The 19,141-nt window shown below is 42.8% G+C and overlaps 2 protein-coding genes across 6 annotated transcripts in view; one reads left to right on the top strand and one right to left on the bottom strand.

The window, feature by feature from the left end:
- usp24 (ubiquitin specific peptidase 24) overlaps positions 1-14,661 on the bottom strand; it is a 33,938-nt gene extending 19,277 nt beyond the window's left edge. For all 4 annotated transcript variants that reach the window (XM_069150603.1, XM_069150604.1, XM_069150605.1 and 1 more), the window contains exons 1-18: positions 14,217-14,661; positions 10,711-10,879; positions 10,397-10,464; positions 9,498-9,641; positions 9,110-9,235; positions 8,725-8,760; positions 8,565-8,630; positions 5,973-6,038; positions 5,250-5,324; positions 4,912-5,070; positions 4,693-4,807; positions 4,494-4,597; positions 4,216-4,323; positions 4,008-4,103; positions 3,707-3,868; positions 1,312-1,419; positions 1,068-1,217; positions 628-759 (exon numbers count right to left, since the gene is read on the bottom strand). In XM_069150603.1, coding sequence (XP_069006704.1) covers positions 628-759; positions 1,068-1,217; positions 1,312-1,419; positions 3,707-3,868; positions 4,008-4,103; positions 4,216-4,323; positions 4,494-4,597; positions 4,693-4,807; positions 4,912-5,070; positions 5,250-5,324; positions 5,973-6,038; positions 8,565-8,630; positions 8,725-8,760; positions 9,110-9,235; positions 9,498-9,641; positions 10,397-10,464; positions 10,711-10,879; positions 14,217-14,495 — 2,163 coding nt within the window. In that variant the 5' untranslated portion in view covers positions 14,496-14,661. The remainder of the gene's footprint in view (positions 1-627; positions 760-1,067; positions 1,218-1,311; positions 1,420-3,706; positions 3,869-4,007; positions 4,104-4,215; positions 4,324-4,493; positions 4,598-4,692; positions 4,808-4,911; positions 5,071-5,249; positions 5,325-5,972; positions 6,039-8,564; positions 8,631-8,724; positions 8,761-9,109; positions 9,236-9,497; positions 9,642-10,396; positions 10,465-10,710; positions 10,880-14,216) is intronic.
- Positions 13,502-18,774, top strand: bloc1s2 (biogenesis of lysosomal organelles complex-1, subunit 2). Of its 2 annotated transcripts, none has more exons than XM_069150609.1 (6): positions 13,502-13,623; positions 15,919-16,193; positions 16,430-16,546; positions 16,721-16,840; positions 16,984-17,100; positions 17,961-18,774. In XM_069150609.1, exons 2-6 carry the CDS (start codon positions 16,028-16,030, stop codon positions 17,990-17,992), a joined length of 552 nt encoding a protein of 183 aa, XP_069006710.1. In that variant the 5' UTR covers positions 13,502-13,623; positions 15,919-16,027; the 3' UTR covers positions 17,993-18,774. The 2 variants fall into 2 exon arrangements, with proteins under 2 accessions (XP_069006710.1, XP_069006711.1); XM_069150610.1 differs by having other exon boundaries at positions 13,507-13,623; positions 16,984-17,088.
- The last annotated feature ends 367 nt before the right edge of the window (positions 18,775-19,141 follow it).

The following is a 19,141-nucleotide window of genomic DNA, read 5'->3' as shown; positions in this document are numbered from 1 at the left end:
GCAGACACACTTAAAACATCTTTTTTTACAAAGCTTACATTAGAGGCCTGAATGCTGAAAGGACCTTGGACCTTTCTTTTTTTGTGTTTGTTTGCACTTTTCTGCTGTACATTTTCCTTGACATTGGTATTTGAATGTGTTTTTTTGTTCTTTTTTTGTGCTTGTCAAGTGTATTGGGACCATGCTATTGGGACTTTGCACTCAGAAACATTAAATTGAACTGGATGATTGATCTGCTTAAGGTGCAGGGAGTTGAGCCGGGGACTCGGCTGATGAGGGCATTTTGACCCACTTGGCCATCAGGTCGTCCCAAAATATCTCACACTCTTCCTTATCAACACACTACTTAATTGAATTTAATTCACAAGACGACACAAAATTTTGAATTGATTATTTCTAAGATCTCATCATAAAAACCCTGCATAACATGCTTTTTCACTAATTTTACTGTCTGTTTTTGTATCTGCTTTAAACACTGCTTTAAAAGACAGAGCTGACTGAGGCTGAATCGCTACTGTTTGCTGCGCTCCTGCCTGCGTTCCTCCGGAGCGGTCATCCAGAGAAAGGCGCTTGCAAATGACAAACGGGAAAAGGACACGGTTCCATTTGCATTAACCGTTTTCCTACCTCACGGTCCAGTTCACAAACATCTGGCCCCGACACGAGGCACTCCCAGAGCTCCTTGGCTCGGTTCCACACCAGGTACAGGCTGGCCTCCTGGAGGAAGAAGGCCAGGAAGCGCAGGTGGCAGTCCAGATACTGAACAGGGATGGAGAGAGAGACATGTGTCATCTTTACCTTCAAAAACAAGCACTGTCAAAAGGGAACACTCATCTCTTCAAGTCTGATTACTTCCAGTGCAAATCTGCTACCAGCTCAGGTAAAACTAAATATTACTCATATCACTGTCTAATTATGAATCAATCAGTTTTAGGAGTTGTAATAGAGCTCCTTCGAAGCAGAATAATACAATATAATGGGAATTTTTGTTTTAAATGAAACAGATATAGTCCTGAAATTAAATAAAGACAAAAAGATGATGAGAGAAAATCTGACAAAAGACAAACCTCCTGATAGGTGTACCGTCCATCCACCAGGGTTGAGCCAGAGAGGCCGTTATTACCCGCAGCCGTCACGGCGAGCCGATGGCAGCACACGAGGGATCCCGTGATCAGTTTGACAATCTCAAAGTTCTTCTTCAAGTCCTGGATGATGCTCTGTGGGGAGGCAGGGAGAGGTTACCATGACGACACTGTATGTACAGCAGACTGTCAGATAGTGTGTGTGTGAGTGTGTGTGTGTTTGTGGTACCTTGTCTTGTTTCTGATAGGTCTGCTTGATGAAAGAGCGGGTGATCTCGTGCAGCTGACGGAGAGCAGGAACGACCCAGACTGACTGAGGATTGCTCTGCTGAGAAGCCTATTGACACACACACACACACACACACACACACACACACACACACACACACACACACATATACACACACACATATATCAGATAATTATATTTGCTGTATGACATTGAGCACACAAACACGTGCTACAAAAATAGAGGCCTGTGATGGTCTTTAAAAATCACTTTTTATTTTCTGTCATCACAGACTCACTATATTTGTGGGAAGGGATTTTAGGAAAGACAGAAAAAAAAATCAGAGCCAGGGATGTGAAGCACTCAAGTTTAAATTTGTTGTTTTTAAAGTCCAAGTCCAACATCAAACATGTGCCTCTTTTGGGTATCCATGGTTCTGATTAGCTGGAGTAAAAGTGCTAGTACTTCCACCAAAGCTGACCACTCATCCAGCACCTGAATCACTCATTTAATCCAAGCCAGCTTTCACCCAGGACGAGATCAACACCACTGTGTAATCATTAGTAAGTGCCAAAGCCCTCTTAGTGAGGCAAGCGGAAGATTAACAAACACCTGGTTAAACGACCTTGTGTTTCAGTCGTGTGTGAAATTATCAACCTGTGACCGATGAAACCCCCTTTGTGCTCAGACCCTCGTCCATGATTGGATGGCAGGCGTGAAGCAGCGACATCGGACACACATCGGTCAGTGGAAATATAAAATCATATCAGATTCTCCTCTTACTTTGGCCAAAGAGTTAGATTTCTTCTTGCCCCATGTGCCAATAAGAAATGGACTTTGAGTGTCGTTGCCTTTACTGTCCTCCTGAGCATGAGTTTAGAGACATACATTTCATTTGAGGTGGGACATTCATACTCGTTTGTGTGTACACCCAATAACAAGAGATTTTTAAGGCACGTGCGGATATTTTCTTGCGTGTTTGTGGCCCACACAATCAAACAGCCATTTGTCACTTCATACACTGAATACTGTTCCATGTCAAAGCAGTAAAAGCATAGATATAACTAAAAACACAGCTCGGTTGTATTCAGGTGTACCAGTTGGTCATGTGTAGAGCCAGCATGCACAATGCCAGCTCACTGATACTGGCACACCCACACATGGATGACTGACATACAACAAACCCATTTAGAAAGGCTTGATGAAGCATTAATTCTGTCCATGACAGACCTATGACATTTTAAAGACTTTACTTTCTTTTAAAGTTGTCGATCTACACATTTAAAACATAGTTTACCAGTCTTTGTTTTCTTGTATGCAGATATAAAATTCATGTTATTTCCTTACATGATTTCATATATTTTTACCTATGATCATTTCAGTAGCCATAAATGAATCAAGACTTTAGTTCACCCTAATCATTTAATAAATCCTTAATAATGCACTATAATGTAGTTGTTATGACACAATATATTGTTAAGTGATTATTAATGTGCAGTATTTGTCAGCAATTCTCCTGTGAGCATTGCTGACAATTCTTAATGGATTCTATGTGATTAGTTGAGTTTTACTATACTAGTAGATCTCTTATCTGTTCGTACAACAGACTCCATTTGTGCATGTCTACAGAAGGATATATAGTTGCAGACAAACACATAAATATTACCTTTTAAACTCTGTGCTACGACAGTGCAGTGTGTTATATACCTTTTATTAAATGTTAATATAGTCCTTATCAGTGCTGAATGTAGGTGCATCAACTATTTGATAATAACTTCAATCGATACAAGTGAACATTCTCCATTAAAGGACGAGTGTGTCGGATTTTTGGGTGCTCTGTTTGTTACAATCTGCAACCTCACCATTAGATGCCACTAAATCACACACACACACCTCCTTTAAAAGTTTATTCATAATATGTGTGGTTACTTGAATTTGTCAAAATCCTATTTTTGCGTAAACCTAAAGATAAGATTTTAAATTACTTTGCATGCATCTTGATTGGGAAAAAAAAGGTTCAACTGACTCAAGCTTTGAAATAAATAATAATTAACTCCTGATAGATCGCTTGATTATTATTTGAAAAGTCACCAACTTTATAACCCACTGTTGCTGTCAGAGTTAAAGCAACTCAGGGTGTAGAGTAATATGCAGCACTAACAAGGACATGCTAACTTTAGAACAAAACTGCCAGAACAGGTAGAACAATGTAGAGGCCCAATGCAGTGTTTCCCTCAAACTGTTGAGCTGCATAATAAACACTCCCTGTATACCAATGTGTCTACAGAATATAGACAATAAGTACATCTACTTTTAGAGCACTGGCCCAGTGAAAAAACAAAACCACAATTAATAGGACATGTAAAGACACAATACTGTGGTATGTCTGCCTCACCTTCTTTATGTCCTCAATACATTTAATGATGTAGCTGCGTTTCACCGTCTCCTTGACAGCGTAGGCGTCACTCAGAATCCCCAGGTGCTCCTCCAACGCCTGCTGAACCAGACTGGTCGGCAGGGTGGGGAGGTGAGCCAGCTCCCACAGCACCTCCAGCACCTAAACACACACAAAACACACAGGATGCTTCAGACTCAAGGCTACACTTTGACATCAAAACTTAAAATACTGTAGATTTCTTTATCTAATTTTTCCCTTCTGAATGAGCTTGACGATAAGAAAGATGCACACAACGTACCTTTCCTGTTGTACTTTCAGAGCGAGCTTCTCTGCCTATCCTCCCGATCAGACTGAGCAGCTTTTGCCTGACACGGTCACTTTCAACCTCCCAGCTCTAAATAACATGCAAATATGTTATGATCAATACTATACACACCCTTAAAATACACAAAATTTCAAAATCTTTACTCAATACATTGCCAAATTGTCACAGAGACAGCACTGACCTTTTGTATGAGGACGAAGAGGTGGGTGAGTTGATCAAAGCTGAACTTCACAGCAGCAGCAGCAATTATTGTATGAATGTTTTCTATCACAGTTGATGATTGCCCGGCCTGAAATGCCCACACAGTAATCAATAAACCCACTGAGGGGGTGGGGAATTGGTACATTTTGTCACAAATATGTGCTCGCATGTAAAAACATACAGCTCAGTTTACAATTTTAAGAGTTGTATGGAGACAAACCTGCTGAAGATGAATAATTAAAACAATGTGGCTTTTACCTGTATTTTCCAGATCTTGGAGAGTTCATCCAGAGACAGTTTACTCCCTAGCAGCTCAATGATTCCCTTAATCCTCTCACAATACTGAGCTTGATCGATGTTCCCTAGAACAAGACACATTCAACACATCACGCATCCACTGTCGAACTGAAAGCTCTTTTGTCTGTTTGCAGTGAGAAGTAGTGAGCTCCTTTCTTACCTTCCAGTGCTATAGAGAGTACTGAGTTCTCTACAAGCCAGTCTAACAGTTTATCTGTGTCGATGGCGTTTTTCACCGTCTTTGACACAGTGCTCTCTTCTATTAACTTTGTCACCTGAGACAAAGACCCACACAAACAGTGTGACATTAGATCGGAAACTGATTGAAACACTCAAGAGAAAAAAAAAATTGACGGATCAGAACCCAATAAGAGCTCACCTCTTTGAGGGAGTTCATCTTGGTGGAGAAGTGGGGGGTTTTGAGCATGCGGAGCAGTGTGTCCAGACGTAGGTCATCCACCACATTAACCAGCTCCCTCTGGAACCTCATGCACAGCAGCTTGATGGCCGACAGCAGGTCTGGGATGCTCACCAGACGCTGGGGTTAAAAGAACATTGATTAAGTTATCATATAACAATCAAAGTACCTTTTTTTAATGCCAATTTCCCAAAATTGAGGGCTTTGTCACCGTTTACTCCCACTGTGGGCTTGTTATGAGGGTGTGCAAATTTAAGCGCATTAAAAAAAAACAAGATGGTGCAAATATAAAAGCATACCTTGTCTTTAAGGTCCTTCTCCTCTAGGTTCTGGACATATGTGATCATCTTGTGGATGACTGGATCCAGCATGGGCTAGTGAAAAACAATATGAGACTGTTGATCGCTGCGGGGAAAATGGGCCACTGCAGCCAGAAAACAGTAAAAGGATACACCAAATAAAAATAGAAGATAAAATTGAATGGAGCACGGCTCAGGTGACCAAAGACATCTGGTCATTTCAACGCTGGAACAAGTTTGAAACAAAACTGCGACCCAGACAGGATGTAGGCTGAAGAGATACGTTAGCAGCCGTCAAACTAAAACAGAGTTAAGACCCGTATGCCACGTATGTTTGTGTGTGTGTTTGCTAGTATGTCTATCTTTGTAATGACCAGTTTGAGTGTTAGACGTTACTAAGTCTAGTATATTTTGGCCAGTACTCACTTTCTGATACACGCTTCATATGACTGTTTTGACTTGGCTTTAGGGTTAAGGTCAGAATTAAGTTTGGTTAGGGTTGGGTTTAGGATTCAGTTGTGATGGTAGGAGAAATGCATTACAAATGTTCTCACAAAGTACAAAAATGTGTGGTGTGTATACGTGAGAGAGAGAGAGAGAGAGAGAGAGAGGGAGAGAGAGAGAGAGGGAGAGAGAGAGAGAGAGAGAGAGAGAGAGAGAGAGAGAGAGATAAGATAAGATAAGATAAGATAAGATAAGATAAGATAAGATAAGATAGCTCACCTGGACAAGGCTGGAGTTCAGGTATTCAGCACTAACTCCAAGAGGCTGGACCAGAGCTGATACACACTGTATAGGCAGATGGAAAGAGACAGAAAAAGTCAGGCATGACGTAACCCAAAAAGGAAACCAATGAATTAATACCAGCTGTGGTTTGACTGACTATCATAAGAACTGTATAACTTAAAAGTGGAGTCTGTAATTCTGATCTAACACGCGTATTGTCTGAGCTGTCCGTTTTGTGTTTGCGCTTGGAGAAAAAAAATAAAAAAAAAATCTGGTGTTTTATACAGTCCTGACAAAATTGGAAATGAACAAAGTTGCTCTGACCGAGCCACAACGCTATTCCTGCCAATCAGCAACGTGGGGGGTGCTCGTAAACGGGAAAGGGGGAGGAAGGGGAGATGGCAAAAAGTGGGCAGTGGGAATGAGATGGAGATAAATGTGGCGTATGCTAATGTGCCAAACTGTACAACATATTCACTTTGTCAAGAAGGAGAGATGGTTGAGAAACATCCAGAGAAGACATCAGAAGAACAATTCATGAAAACGAAGTGCTATGATCAGGCGGAAGTGAAGAGCCGCATTGACAGGCTTTCAAAGGCATAAAGACGGATGCAGAGGTTGCTCTGGTTCTGCTAACAGGTGGATACGTTCGATCATGCTCTGTTATATGAACTCAGTGTGCCTGTAAACACAGCAGGACCCCTCCGACCTCGGATCACAGTGACGTCCCATGAACATATCCAGAGTGTGTGCGTCTACAAAAATGTCCAATATTCTTCATGTTTATGTTAAGGTGTTTGTATTTAGCCCCAATGTGTTAGAAAAGTGTTCTTCTTTTTCTGTCTGTTTACACGACGTGATCCAAAGCTAGCTGCCAGCTTGTGCCAGGGAGGACTTGCTAATGTTTCTGTGAAACTCAGCGGCTATTTTCTGTTGTTTATTCCCTTGTGGACTGAATGCACTTTGATTAGTCTGTTAATCAGCGATTGTTGTTTATATGCTGTGCAGTTTGTTCACTTGTCTCTCATGCACCATAGTAGCAGGAGACTTGTGAGTATCTCTGCCTGGAGCTGGTGTGTTGGCTCTGGGAAACCAGCTCACCTTCCTCTCTGCATGTTAGCTTAGCAGCAGCAACTCCAGTGACAGCTTGCTATCCAACAACCTGTTTAACATGAGTTGCATTACTTGCTGTGTCATTGTTCACTCCGTCGTCGTAATTGTCCTCACGAAGTGTTTTAAAGCCACAAAGATCTAAAAGCACCAGTTTGTCAGCACAGTGGGATTGTTTGGATTGATGCTATGCTAGGTAACATTACCGTTCTTGTTAACTTAGCGGCACACCTTCATTCCTCTCTTTGGTCACTGTAGTTGTGTAAAAACAATTTAAACAACCAACACTTGCTCGTTTTCAATCCGTTTTGTTTTGGATTGTGTTTGTGTGCTTGTATGTTGTTCATCTTGTGACATTTTCCATTATGTTTGTTTTGCTTCAGCTATAAGAAAGAGACTAATTCCACATCACACAAAGCTGGCACGCCCATTCTTTCGTGTCAATGTGCTTTGCTGTTAAATTCAAATATCAACAATCTCCACAATCGCTGACTCCTCCTTTAATTTGTTTCTGTTTTTGTAGCCGTGTCAACAACAGCTCCCTACCGCTCCTCTCAATTTAAAGTGTGTAGGCCAGAGGTCAACCTGAGTTTAAACTGATACCGTGTTTTCAGGATTGCATGGGTGCGAGCGTTAACAGATGTGTGGGTGAGTTTCTCGTACCAGAGCCCAGCTGTCATTAGTCATTCAGTGCTAAATCACAGGAGCTTCATGAATGGCTCCCATGTTCCAGCCTGTTCTTTAGACTACCTTCCATCTCTGCTTTTTTGCGAGCAGCTCCTTCTCCTCCACCTTCTTCTGCTATTCGCTCAGTAACCCCAACCCCCCCCCACCCCCCACCCCACCCCACCCCACTTGACTTCCTGCTCAAAGCAGACAAATGAATGAGTCACCCCTGGGATTCGGAGGAGGAGGGAGCACTCCTCACATTATCTTTTCTCCTTTCACTTTCACATTCTCTCTCAACTGTGCTTGCAGTATGTAAGGTATCTGACATGTCACACACTCTGCCGAGCTCCCACTGTTACCGAATAGCGCTACGCTGGTCTGCAATGAGTCTCTGCCTTATTAATATGCTAATGGTTCGGGGGAGTGTGTGTGTGTGCGCACACTGAATCAATGGCTGTGCACTGCGGTGGTTCCGGCCAGGTTCCCAGAAGGAAGCATCGATACAAGGATGCCTCAGAAGACAGAAAACAACAGAGCATTTCAACCATCACACAGCGGGAGGATGAGAGAGTGTGTCTGTGTGTAAGTGAATATTACTGAGGGGCAAAGAGAGGGACATTCAGCACCCTGCAGCTGAGAGCGGTGGGGGTAAACATGATGACCTTTTGCCTGTATAGGCTGTCTCAAACTCTACAGTGCCTCTCCATCCATTAAAAATAAAGTTTATTATCATTATTATAACTATTTCATCACCTTTTAGATGTTTCACGACAAAAACAAGGATACGAAAAAAGAGATGTTTTTTCTTACGGCAATCTCGATTTGCTCGGTGTTGAGCTTAGTCTGGATGGCAGTTAATCCTCCCAACTCTCCAAACTGCAAATAAACATGAGAGGAAAGACGACGCATGAGACAAAAGCGACAGAACTGTGGCATATGTATGTAGAGATGATATCGGTTTAATACTCACTCGATTCACCAAATCAACCAGCCAACCGTGAGGCTCCTGAAACAGACAATTAAGGATGTTATCAGTGGATTTATTCAGCAATGACACAGCAGATTGTTGTGAGAGACACAAACACACGCACACTTTAGGTTTTCTGACAGCTGTTGTGTGTCATTCACACGTTCCCCTGAGCCCCTGTGGCTCAGTTACGCAACACTGGGGATGAAGAACTCGTCTGTCTACCCCTGAACATGACTATGAACCGTAAACAAAGGCTAATAAGGACATTCGTGTATATAAATACTTTACAAACTTGCCAAGGTGTATGGATAAACTGGCACACGTGCAATAGTCCTGTAACACTCCACAGTAAAGGCTGAGTACGGACAAAGAGAGCATCCCTTACTTTCTGATAGGTGTTGCTAGGAGAGACTGCAAACATGTTGGCCTCATCCCCAAAGACTTCAGCCCAGTTCCTCTGGCAGGCCTTCATCCGATTCTTAAAATGGTACTCATTATCAGGGTTCAGGGCCTGGAAGCAAGAACAAAGACAGAGCATAAATAAAAACGGATACTGATACTTTTAAACCACCTAAAGTCACAAGTTGGATTTCCAAGGGTGAAAATGGAATTTCTTTGTAAAGCTGAACCAATACCTTTGAAAAATCAATGTGTTGGCATTGAATCCTCACACGACAGGTCAGATCATTAAAATATGAGTTCTGGTAAACCATCAAAGTGATTTCCTGGGTTTTTACTATTTCTGGTAAATACCACAAAGTGAGACAACACACCATGGTCAGGACTCCCATCAGGTTTACAGGTACAGGGTCTTGCTTCACCCTCTCCGCAACCAGCTCCACCAGCAGCATGAGCATGTTGTAGATTCCCTCGTGAATCTCGGTGCCCCATTTGTGTACGGCGCTGCTGGTCAGCAACTGGTGACAACGGACAAAACAGCCAGAGAGGAAAAAAAGTCAGGAAATGCATTCTAATTATTCAAGGAGTTACTGAGGACCAGTTCAGACCGAGGATTTGCAACGAGATGATTTGAAAGTTGCACTCGACAAGAAGGTCTAACAGCTCCACAGCAACAACGCTGTGTACTTCTGTTTTAACTGCCAGCTTTGTGGTGCTGTTGAACTGCACAGACTTATACTGAGCGCCGTTCCCAATATTCTGTCAAATCAACGCATTTAAATGGGATTTAAGAAATTTATTACGAACACCTCTCAGTAGAGTTTAACAGCTCCGCAAATTACAGTCCCCAAAATGATCATTAAAATAAATCAATACCTCTCTCAATAAGACTGAATAACAACTGAACAATATAAGCTTCATAAAGGGGGGATTCCTTGCTGGGCTGTTGTGTTATACCCAATGCTTCACCCCTCAGTGGTTTTAATATCGTGGCTGATTGATGTAAATGCGCAGCCTCTTAAAACATGAATGAGAATAAGGAGTTACTTGCAATAGTTGCATTTTTTGTAGTGATGAAGCGACAAAAAAAAAAAGGTCACCTGACCGAGCACTAAACAACCACTTGTGACTTGACGAGCTGAGTTGCAGACGACAGCATCAGCCGGCCTGAGTCGAGCTGAGATGAGCCACTTCACAGTGTCGCAACACTTCAAAACACTTTAATCTCATTGCGAGTCCTTGGTCTGAACTTTAGAGCTTCTCTATTGCTCACCTTTTTAAAGGCCTCGGGCATGCACCGTTCCATAAACCGCTTGCAGTTCTCATCAGCGTCGGCCAGACCTGATGGAAAGGGGAGACGTTGGATTCACATAATTATTCCACATTTAAATTTGGGGGGGGGGGGGGGGGGACAAATTGTCTGTCACAGGGTAGTGACACATCGAACCGTGCAACACCAACGTCCTAAATAACAACATGTGACAAACACCCGATGGTACAAACAAAACACCCCACCCACACGACAACGCAGATTTAGTTAAATGCAGACCATAAAAACAAAGAATTTCATCGTCCACACAGTCTTACCATGCCGGGCGAGGCAGGTGGAGGCAATGAGACACTTGCCCAGGGACTCCTCTCTCTTGTAAGGTATGGACCAGTGGTCGGTGAAGACTCGACTCTCCAGCTCGTACAGGTTGGTGGTGGGAAACTCCATGCTGCCTCCGGAGCAGTTCCCATTCTCGTCATTGCTCCTCTGTAACACACCGACATGACAAAATTACTACCTACGGCACAGGGTGACTTTCTGTCACACAGCTGGGCCCACTGTTTTATAATGACACTGCGCGTATCCTCCGTGCAAAGCTGGGATAATACAAATGGCCTCTGGCAATGATAAAGTCAGACAGGACGATGCTTGATTCCTTTCTTCCCTCGGGGAGAAGAGCGCTAGCAGACATTTGGAAAGTGTGTCCTCTCCTCTATGATCTGCCCTTCATCACTGCATCATTTTTATCCCTCCGTGTCCTCACAAGAAGCTTTCAGAGCAAATCGAGACAGGTGCTTGTTTTCGAGTAATTCAGCAGCGATTAGGTGTAAAGGGCTGTGATGTGTAAGACAGGGTGTGAGAGCAGTTTAATGAACACCCTGCCATATGACATGACGCTGTCTTGTTAGTAGCGCAATGCTACACCCGATGACATTTGCTGAAGTCATGCTGGAGCAGGTAATGATAGGGGAGTAAAAATTCAACCCACTTAATCAAGTTTTATACCCTCTGTATTTATGGTTCAAGCTCATCTGCCATAAGTACACACAATGGATGCAGGCAGTAAAGTCTGTGAGAGCGTGTGTGAGGAAAGCAACAGAAAAAGGATTATTGAATTATTTACATCCTAACTCAGCTTACATATTCATGAAGTCATTTGTATATTCACGATGAAACAGCAAAGCTACCTCCTCTAAAAAAAAACAAAAAACACTGCCCACTGGCATATTACAGCGAACATATTCAACGCTTAAGCACGCCATATAACTGCTTATGTGATTTAATGAAGCTTGACCTGCTGTCTTGTATGAGAAAGCATGTTAAACCATGACTAAGCCTCAGGATTCAGCTCGCGCTACATTATAAATGACCAAAAATATTACAACACATTTGCCCATTTTGCCTACGGGCCCTGCGTATTATTAATATTAATAAAGCAAAATATAGTTAGGTCATGTCTTACCATTATGAATACATCTCCACATATTAGCATACGCAATGATTAATGTGTTCAGTGCATGTTTGACTGTGATGCATACTGATTGATAGATAGATAGATAGATAGATAGATAGATAGATAGTTACTTTATTAATCCCACAAGAGGAAATTTTTTCACATACATAAAAAGTGAAAGGCTATCAAGGAGAGGAGAACGGGAGGGAGGAGAGGGGGTAGGAGTAGGAAGCAACACAAGCATCATGTTTCATCTCTTCCCTTTCTAAGAAAATTAGAGATGACACATAAATGGATGAGAGGAAGGAAAGCAGGAGGGAAACTAAACTAATAAGGATCTTAGAAAACACCGGGTTCAGAGGGCGACTAAAAAGAGACACTTCATTGCAGTCAGAATTATGAAATCTCCGCTTGATGACTATTTAACTTGAGCGCAAAGACTGATTAATTTGTTTTAGAGAAGTTTGACAGCAACAGGGGAAAAAAAACCTGAGCTTTCCCTCTTTGGACAGAAGCTCTCACAAATCACCATGAAACAGGCACCTAAACTGGAAATCTCTCAGTGTTTTGAGACTTGGAGGCTTTAGGGGAAAGGTTCATGTCTCGAAGGCACAGTGTGCATGTGTTGGTGGTTGGGACGGATGATGAGGTAACTCAGCGCCACTCTGTTACTATGCACCCGCAACCCTCTTGGGAACCCCTGCAAAAACTGCAATGTGTTTGTGTGTGTCAGGGACACTGCAGGGCTATATTTAGGGAGCATAACATGAGGCCGAAGACCTATGACAAACCTCTTAGGCATAAATACAGCAAACACAGGAAAGGGGGAGAGGAGAAAATGCAATTACACCTTTATGTTATTCCATATTCTGCAAGAATCTGAATTTATGTTACGCAAGAGTGAAAGATTTTAACTTCTCAGGCTCACAATGAATGACATTTTTCATAATTATACATGAGTGGGTTGACATTACTCTACAGGTTAAAACTTTATAAATCAATCATCAGACAAGTTCGTTTTGCTGGAAAAATAGACTCAAATTCTTCTTCTTTGGGAAATTGAATAAACTGACCGGAGACTCTGTGCTGAATATTTTTGTAACAACACTAGTATTATCATATTTTTAAATACAGGCTTATTATTTACACTGATCTGAAATATTTTCACCTATGTGACCGCGAGAGAGAAGAGAGAAGAAAATGATCAGCAGCCATTGGTCAGTAGTTTATCTGAACCTATTCTGGTGACCCACGATCACTGCAACTCAAATAGTTTTACCATCGAGGGGATACAACACGTGGTTGAAAAGCCTGAATAAATAATCTCAGGTTGGCAGCGACGACCACGTTTTGGGAGATCTGGGAAAGCAACAGGTTTGAGGTCAAGTTGCTGAAGGAAAACAGTCTCCAATTCCTCCCGGTGTCAGTCAAAGCATTACATGAAGACGTCGGTTCATTTTACCGGTACAACACCACAGAGCAAACTGAGGCTGAGCGACGGGAGCTGCAGGTTCAATTACGGTCCTCACGCACGTTATCCACGACTGATGAGGCAAAACATGACATTGAGGTGACAGCTGGTGATCCTCAAAAATCACAACAGAAACCGACGGTGGGGTGGTGGGTGTGGGGGGGGGGATGATCAAAATGGCCACGTACGCCAGATAAATTGCGAAACCGCGTCCGAGTCCAGTTCGGCTGGACCGCAGTGTGGACCGGAGCAGAGGACGAGGTGACGCTGTCGGACAACCCGCCACCGACCGCTGGATTAACCTCGGTAAGACCCCGTGAGTCTGTCCGCAGGCTGACTGCTTGGACGGATTTTACCCGCCTGCTGCAGCTCCCAGCTGAAACCCTCCAGAGTGATGACTCCTGCTCTGACTCCTACTCCTGCTCTGACTCCTGCTCCTGCTCTGACTCCTGCTCTGACTCCTGCTCCTGCTCTGACTCCTGCTCTGACTCCTACTCCTGCTCCTGCTCTGACTCCTGCTCTGACTCCTGCAACTGGCGCGTTTCACTCCCCGGCTAACCTAGCTCGCTAGGCTAAGCTCGCTAGGTTAGCTCCGTAAGTTTCAGATCAGCCTTTTGGCCTTTTTTACGTTTGAGTAACTAAAAATAAACACGAACAGAAACCTCTCGCGCCTCCGTGAAGCAGAGACAGGTCCGGTCCCCCCCTCTCCTCCTCCCCCCGTAAGACTCGGAGGACATGTCCTCTCCTGGTCTGACAGCTCACGTTGGGACATTGTAGCATTGTAGCATCGAAGCTGCTAAGTTCCAGCTAGTTAAACCTCCTTGTGTCCTCCTCCGTCCTCCTCCTCCTCCTCCTCCGTCCTCCTCCTCCTCCGTCCAGGTGGAGGAGGTCGCTCTTACCTCGCTGTCCACTACGTCGTGGTACGCCGGCGGGGGGTCAAACCCTCCCGTCCCGGTCCTCCCGCTGTTCTCCCCGTCTCCCGTGGAGCCCACGCCGGGGGCAGGCCCGCTCTCCATCGGCTCGTATCCGTACCCGAGTCCGGGGCTTTCGTTGGTCAGCAGCGCCACCGCCTCGTTGATGTCGTTCTTCGCCAGCCGGAGCGCTTTCCGTATCACGTCGGGGTCCGGGAAGCCCATGCAGAGGAGCGTCGTGATGTGCTGCTCCTCTTCGGTCTCCATTATTTATTTTCGTTGTTGTTGTTGTTGAGGTGTCTCCGTCTCTCGGGCTAATAGTAACGGGGTGTTCGGCGCAGCCCTGTAGCTGTGCACGCCGCCATGTTTACAGTCCGCCGCTGCTCCGCCTGTCACGACCTCCCGGTTCCTCCGACTCAGGTGTGATGGCGAGCTCTGCCTGCCGGGGACTGCGTGCTGCTCGCGGGAGCGCGCGAAGCGAAGCGATCCGGACGAGTTCATGATTTTTATTTTTATTATTATTATTATTATTATTTTTTAATTACTGTTTAACCGCTGTAACATTTTCACTGTTTATGATTTATGATTTATGGCAGCGTATTTTTTTTTTTTTTTTAAATCAGGAAAAAGAAAATAAAAACGTTTGAGGAAAGTTTGACGTTATTTTAAAGAGTCAATGTGAGAAGTTTTGACTCTGAAATTAAATTATGAGAAATAATTTCAAAATTAGGACCTACCGTGGACGTGTCTATATTTTTCTTCAGTAGGATATCCTCCAGCAGAAACTGTGCTTGTGTGCTGATGATAAACAAACCCTCCACTTTATAATTCTGGGAAATGCCAGTCTCTACTTTAACCAAAGTGTGTGTTGCATGTATGATATTCACTCTCTCGACAATATGCAGAATATGAGAAATGCACTTCTTATTTCAGATGAGTGTTACACTGATTTGAATGGCCAACATTGCCAATATTGCAGTTAAACATGTATTATACACTTATAACTTACTCAAAACAATATGCAAAAGCTTTTGAAAAGGTTTTTTTTTTTTTTTTTTTTTTTTTTTTTAAGTTTATATAGATCACTTATTAAAGATGGTGTACCTACTCAGGAACACAATATATGGCAAGAGAAGGATGATCTCTTGCGGCCTTATAAAATAGCAAATTTAAAAAAGATGGTGAAATAATGGGGAACAGGTAATTTTTGGGATCCACTGTAGCCAGCATTCATAGACAGTAAAAAGGGTGTATATATATATATATTCTTTAACACAGAAACTAATTTTATCAAGATGCTGTGAAAGGAGGTAGCCTATAGAATAAAGAGTAGTGCTGTGAGCTGCAAACTATGAACCTGCTATATAAAATGTATAATCTCATTACGGGTTTTATCTGAAGAATTTTAAAATTGTAACAATGTTGTAAAAAAAATAATTGAATGAAATATTACATTTTCAATCACTACCAGAGAAACGACATCGGCTATGTTATCATGTTATCATAACTCCCACACATTTTACATGAGCACTAGGCCCACCTTAAATGTAGGCTGCAGATTACACCTTTAAATATTCTTCCACATACTTTTTTTTTTAATTCATTTTTTTTTAATAAACACGTCGATTAAATTAGCGCCTGAAAATGAACCACAAAAGCAAAAGCAGTAATCTCTGCTTCCTAACAACAGAAGGGCGTGGCCGCGCGCGCGAGTAGGGGCGGCGGAAGTGGTGGCGGGCGGACGTCACGTGAACAAGCACTCCGCTCATGTGACATGGGACAATCAAAACGGGAACAAAATGGCTGCGACTGGCGACGAAGCCGCTGCTATGGATAGCATCTCCAGGGCACCAGCGGCCCATCCGGCGGCTCTGAACCCGGCCACGAGCAGCAGCAGTCAGGGAGAAGGTCCGGAGGATGCAGCGGAAAGCCTGGCGGTCGCTCCAAGGAGGCCCGGCACAAACAGTGAATCGCGCTTTGTTTGCACTTCCGTAGCTTGTCAATGCTAATGTAGCATACAGTAACTTAATTACTTAGCTTTTTGTGTGGGCTACATTGTACACCACAACTGTCAACTTTCTTACGTTTGCATTTTCTATAAAATTAGGCTTTAATGCTTTTCCATTGTGTTTACATTCAGTTTTTGAACGGTATTCGCAAGCTGTGTCTTATTTATTGTTGCTCGTAACGATTGTTTTCAGGTGATGGTGGTGTGGAGACAGCAGAGGAGGCTGTGGAGCCCGCACAGCCCGACATCAACGAGTTGTGCACCGATATGTTTGAAAAGATGGCCATGTTTCTGCAAGGAGAACTAACAGGTTGCGTGTTTATTTTTTGCACACTCTCTCATGTTCTTTGCATTGTGGAAGACAACTATATTTTTTGGTAGTATTTGCTGATGCTCTTTGTTTCTTATCCTTATACTTACCCTTCTTTCCCGCTGTTTTCTTTTCTCTCTTGTATACCAACCCAATCCCCTTTTACCTTTTCAGCCACTTGTGAGGATTACTGTCTACTGGAGAACATGAACAAGCTCACGAGTCTGAAGTACATGGAAATGAAGGACATCAGTATCAACATCAGCCGTAACCTGCAGGATCTCAATAACAAATGTAAGATATGAATACTATGCAGCGTCTGCACAACAAAACTATCCCATGTGTTGTGCTGTTGTGGGAATGTTTATTTCTGGTTTATTTATCACGATTAAATAATGTACGTCAACAACACTTTTCTGATTGTATGCTTGCTTTAGATGCCAGCCTGCAGCCCTACTTGGACCAAATAAATCAGATTGAGGAGCAAGTATCTGCGCTTGAACAAGCTGCTTACAAAATGGATGCATACTCCAAGAAACTCGGTAAGACACTCGGTAAGAAGTGGAGAGGAGTGCACATATATGTCCTGCAAACGTATAACAATGCAACAAAGACTACTGAAATTCAGTATTGAAATTTATAGGTAAATAAGTTAAATTTTGTAAAACACATTGTCCAACCTGTATTATTATTTGTGTGATTCCACGATATGCTGTCTTCCTTACTATGTGCCTGACTTTGTGATGTTTGGTAAACGAATCATCTCTTTGAGAGCATAGTCCCTGCATGAAAGCATTGACATTATAGTCTGCGTGCTGGCTTTCTTGTATGTGCGGAGCTGCAATGATTAGTCCATTAACTAATCAGTTAACAGGAAAGTAATCAACTATTTTGATTGTAGATTAATTGTTTGAGTAATTTTTTAATGGTAAAAATGCTAAAATTACCTGATTTCAGCCACTTTAGTATGAATATTTTTTTCGTCCTCTGTGATAATAAACTGAATATCTTTTGGTTGTTGACCGCTTTGGTACAAAATAAGACATGCTGGGCCGCAGCAATGGCTTTTGGAAACGCTGGTCAACATTTGTTACCATTTTCTGACATTGTAAAGACCAAACAGATAAACAATTCATATAGAAAGTAATTGACAGATTATTTAACAATAAGAATAAAAGTAAGTTGCAGTTGCTTATGTGTGTTGCAGACCAAAAGTAGTCAGAATGGCCACCTTGATCTGCTCATATGGCAGCAGATGGCGCTGTGACACCGCAAATAATTCATGACCTCAATATTTCTGTAGTGCAGCCTGCAAAGACGAACATGATTTGATTATGTTGTGTTTGGTGGTTGTATTGTGTTTCAACCTTAAACTGTAGAGTGATCAATCCTCTCTTGTCTTTATCTTTTATAGAAGCCAGATTCAAAAAACTGGAGAAGCGATGAGGGGGAGGAAGAGGCAGACTGAGAGTTATGGTGCCTTCTCACTTTCTTTCACCCTGCCTCGCCTTCTGCTCTCCCTGCCAGCGGAGCCAGGAGCTGCGGGGAGGATGTGAATTGAGACTGAAACAACAAACAGCCAGAGCCACTTTGACACCTAGAAAAAGAACAAGGAGGAAGCAGCTGAATGCACATGAATTAGTACTGCAGTGTTTGGCTTAGATTTAACTCCAGTATCCCAGATTCTGGCAGCAGTCATGCAGCTGAGGTGTACAACATATACCCACATCCTATAGCGGGTATATTTAATGTTGAATAAATCTGCATACTCGCCAGCATATCCCAACTGAGTGATGGAGCCCAGGATACACTAATCTACGACTAATCCCAAAGGAACTCTGCAGATCGGCAGGTATGCGTATTTGCGGGGTATAAAACAACACTTCTGTCATATTTACATGATGGAGCATGCACAAAGATGTTTTTTTTTGTGAAGTTACAGACTCCCAGGTAACGACCCCTGAAAGTCCCACTTAGCAGTAGTAGCCTGAAACAACACCGGAATGATTTGATATTACACATTTATTTGTCTGGCAGTGTGAATAGTAAATGTTTAACTCAAACAGGGTTGTAAAGAGGGCAGCTGATAATGACGCTTGTCTCCACAGAGTGAGTTTTAAGTTAAAGAGAAAGATACTTTATATGAATGAATTATTGCATTATGTCTAGCTGGAGACACTGACACGCAAAACGGAAAGCTTTTCAAATAAATCATGTTGTGCTTATTATTTCTTTGTCTGTTTCCTTAAACTTCACATGCTTCCCGACAGCAGATGGCAGACTTGCACCACGATAGAAAACTGATGCATAGTTGATGTATCAAATATTATGTACTGTATCTCTGGAAAAACTGACCCACTGCTGGAGAAGCTTTGAGTTTCTGCCTTCTCAGAAGAGGGAAAAACTGGGAAGATCAAGACCGTAGAGGGAAATGGATGACACTGATTTGACAATTCGAAGCATATAATGAATGTGTGACTGAAGATGCGTGTGTGATGCCCTCTGACACCTTTGTTTCCTCCTTTCTATTGGCTATACCACAGCAAAACACAGAGCTCTGTTGGCCAGAGGATACAGATTATCTAAACTGATAGG

This window comes from Embiotoca jacksoni, unplaced genomic scaffold (genome assembly GCF_022577435.1).
Source record: "Embiotoca jacksoni isolate LCO1_2020_lvr unplaced genomic scaffold, fEmbJac1.0.p SCAF_16, whole genome shotgun sequence".
Classification (NCBI taxonomy): Eukaryota; Metazoa; Chordata; class Actinopteri; family Embiotocidae; genus Embiotoca; species Embiotoca jacksoni.
The sequence above is the reverse complement of the archived record's forward strand: the minus strand, read 5'-3'. Positions and strand labels throughout refer to the sequence as shown.

What these genes read in the sequence shown, in the direction of transcription:
- bloc1s2 (XM_069150609.1), top strand. Translation starts at nt 16,028, where the DNA reads ATGGCTGCGACTGGCGACGAAGCCGCTGCTATGGATAGCATCTCCAGG. An exon ending in TCTGCAAGGAGAACTAACAG is followed by an intron (nt 16,547 to 16,720) that starts GTTGCGTGTTTA and finishes TTACCTTTTCAG; the next exon opens with CCACTTGTGAGGATTACTGT. An exon ending in GAAACTCGGTAAGACACTCG is followed by an intron (nt 17,101 to 17,960) that starts GTAAGAAGTGGA and finishes TATCTTTTATAG; the next exon opens with AAGCCAGATTCAAAAAACTG.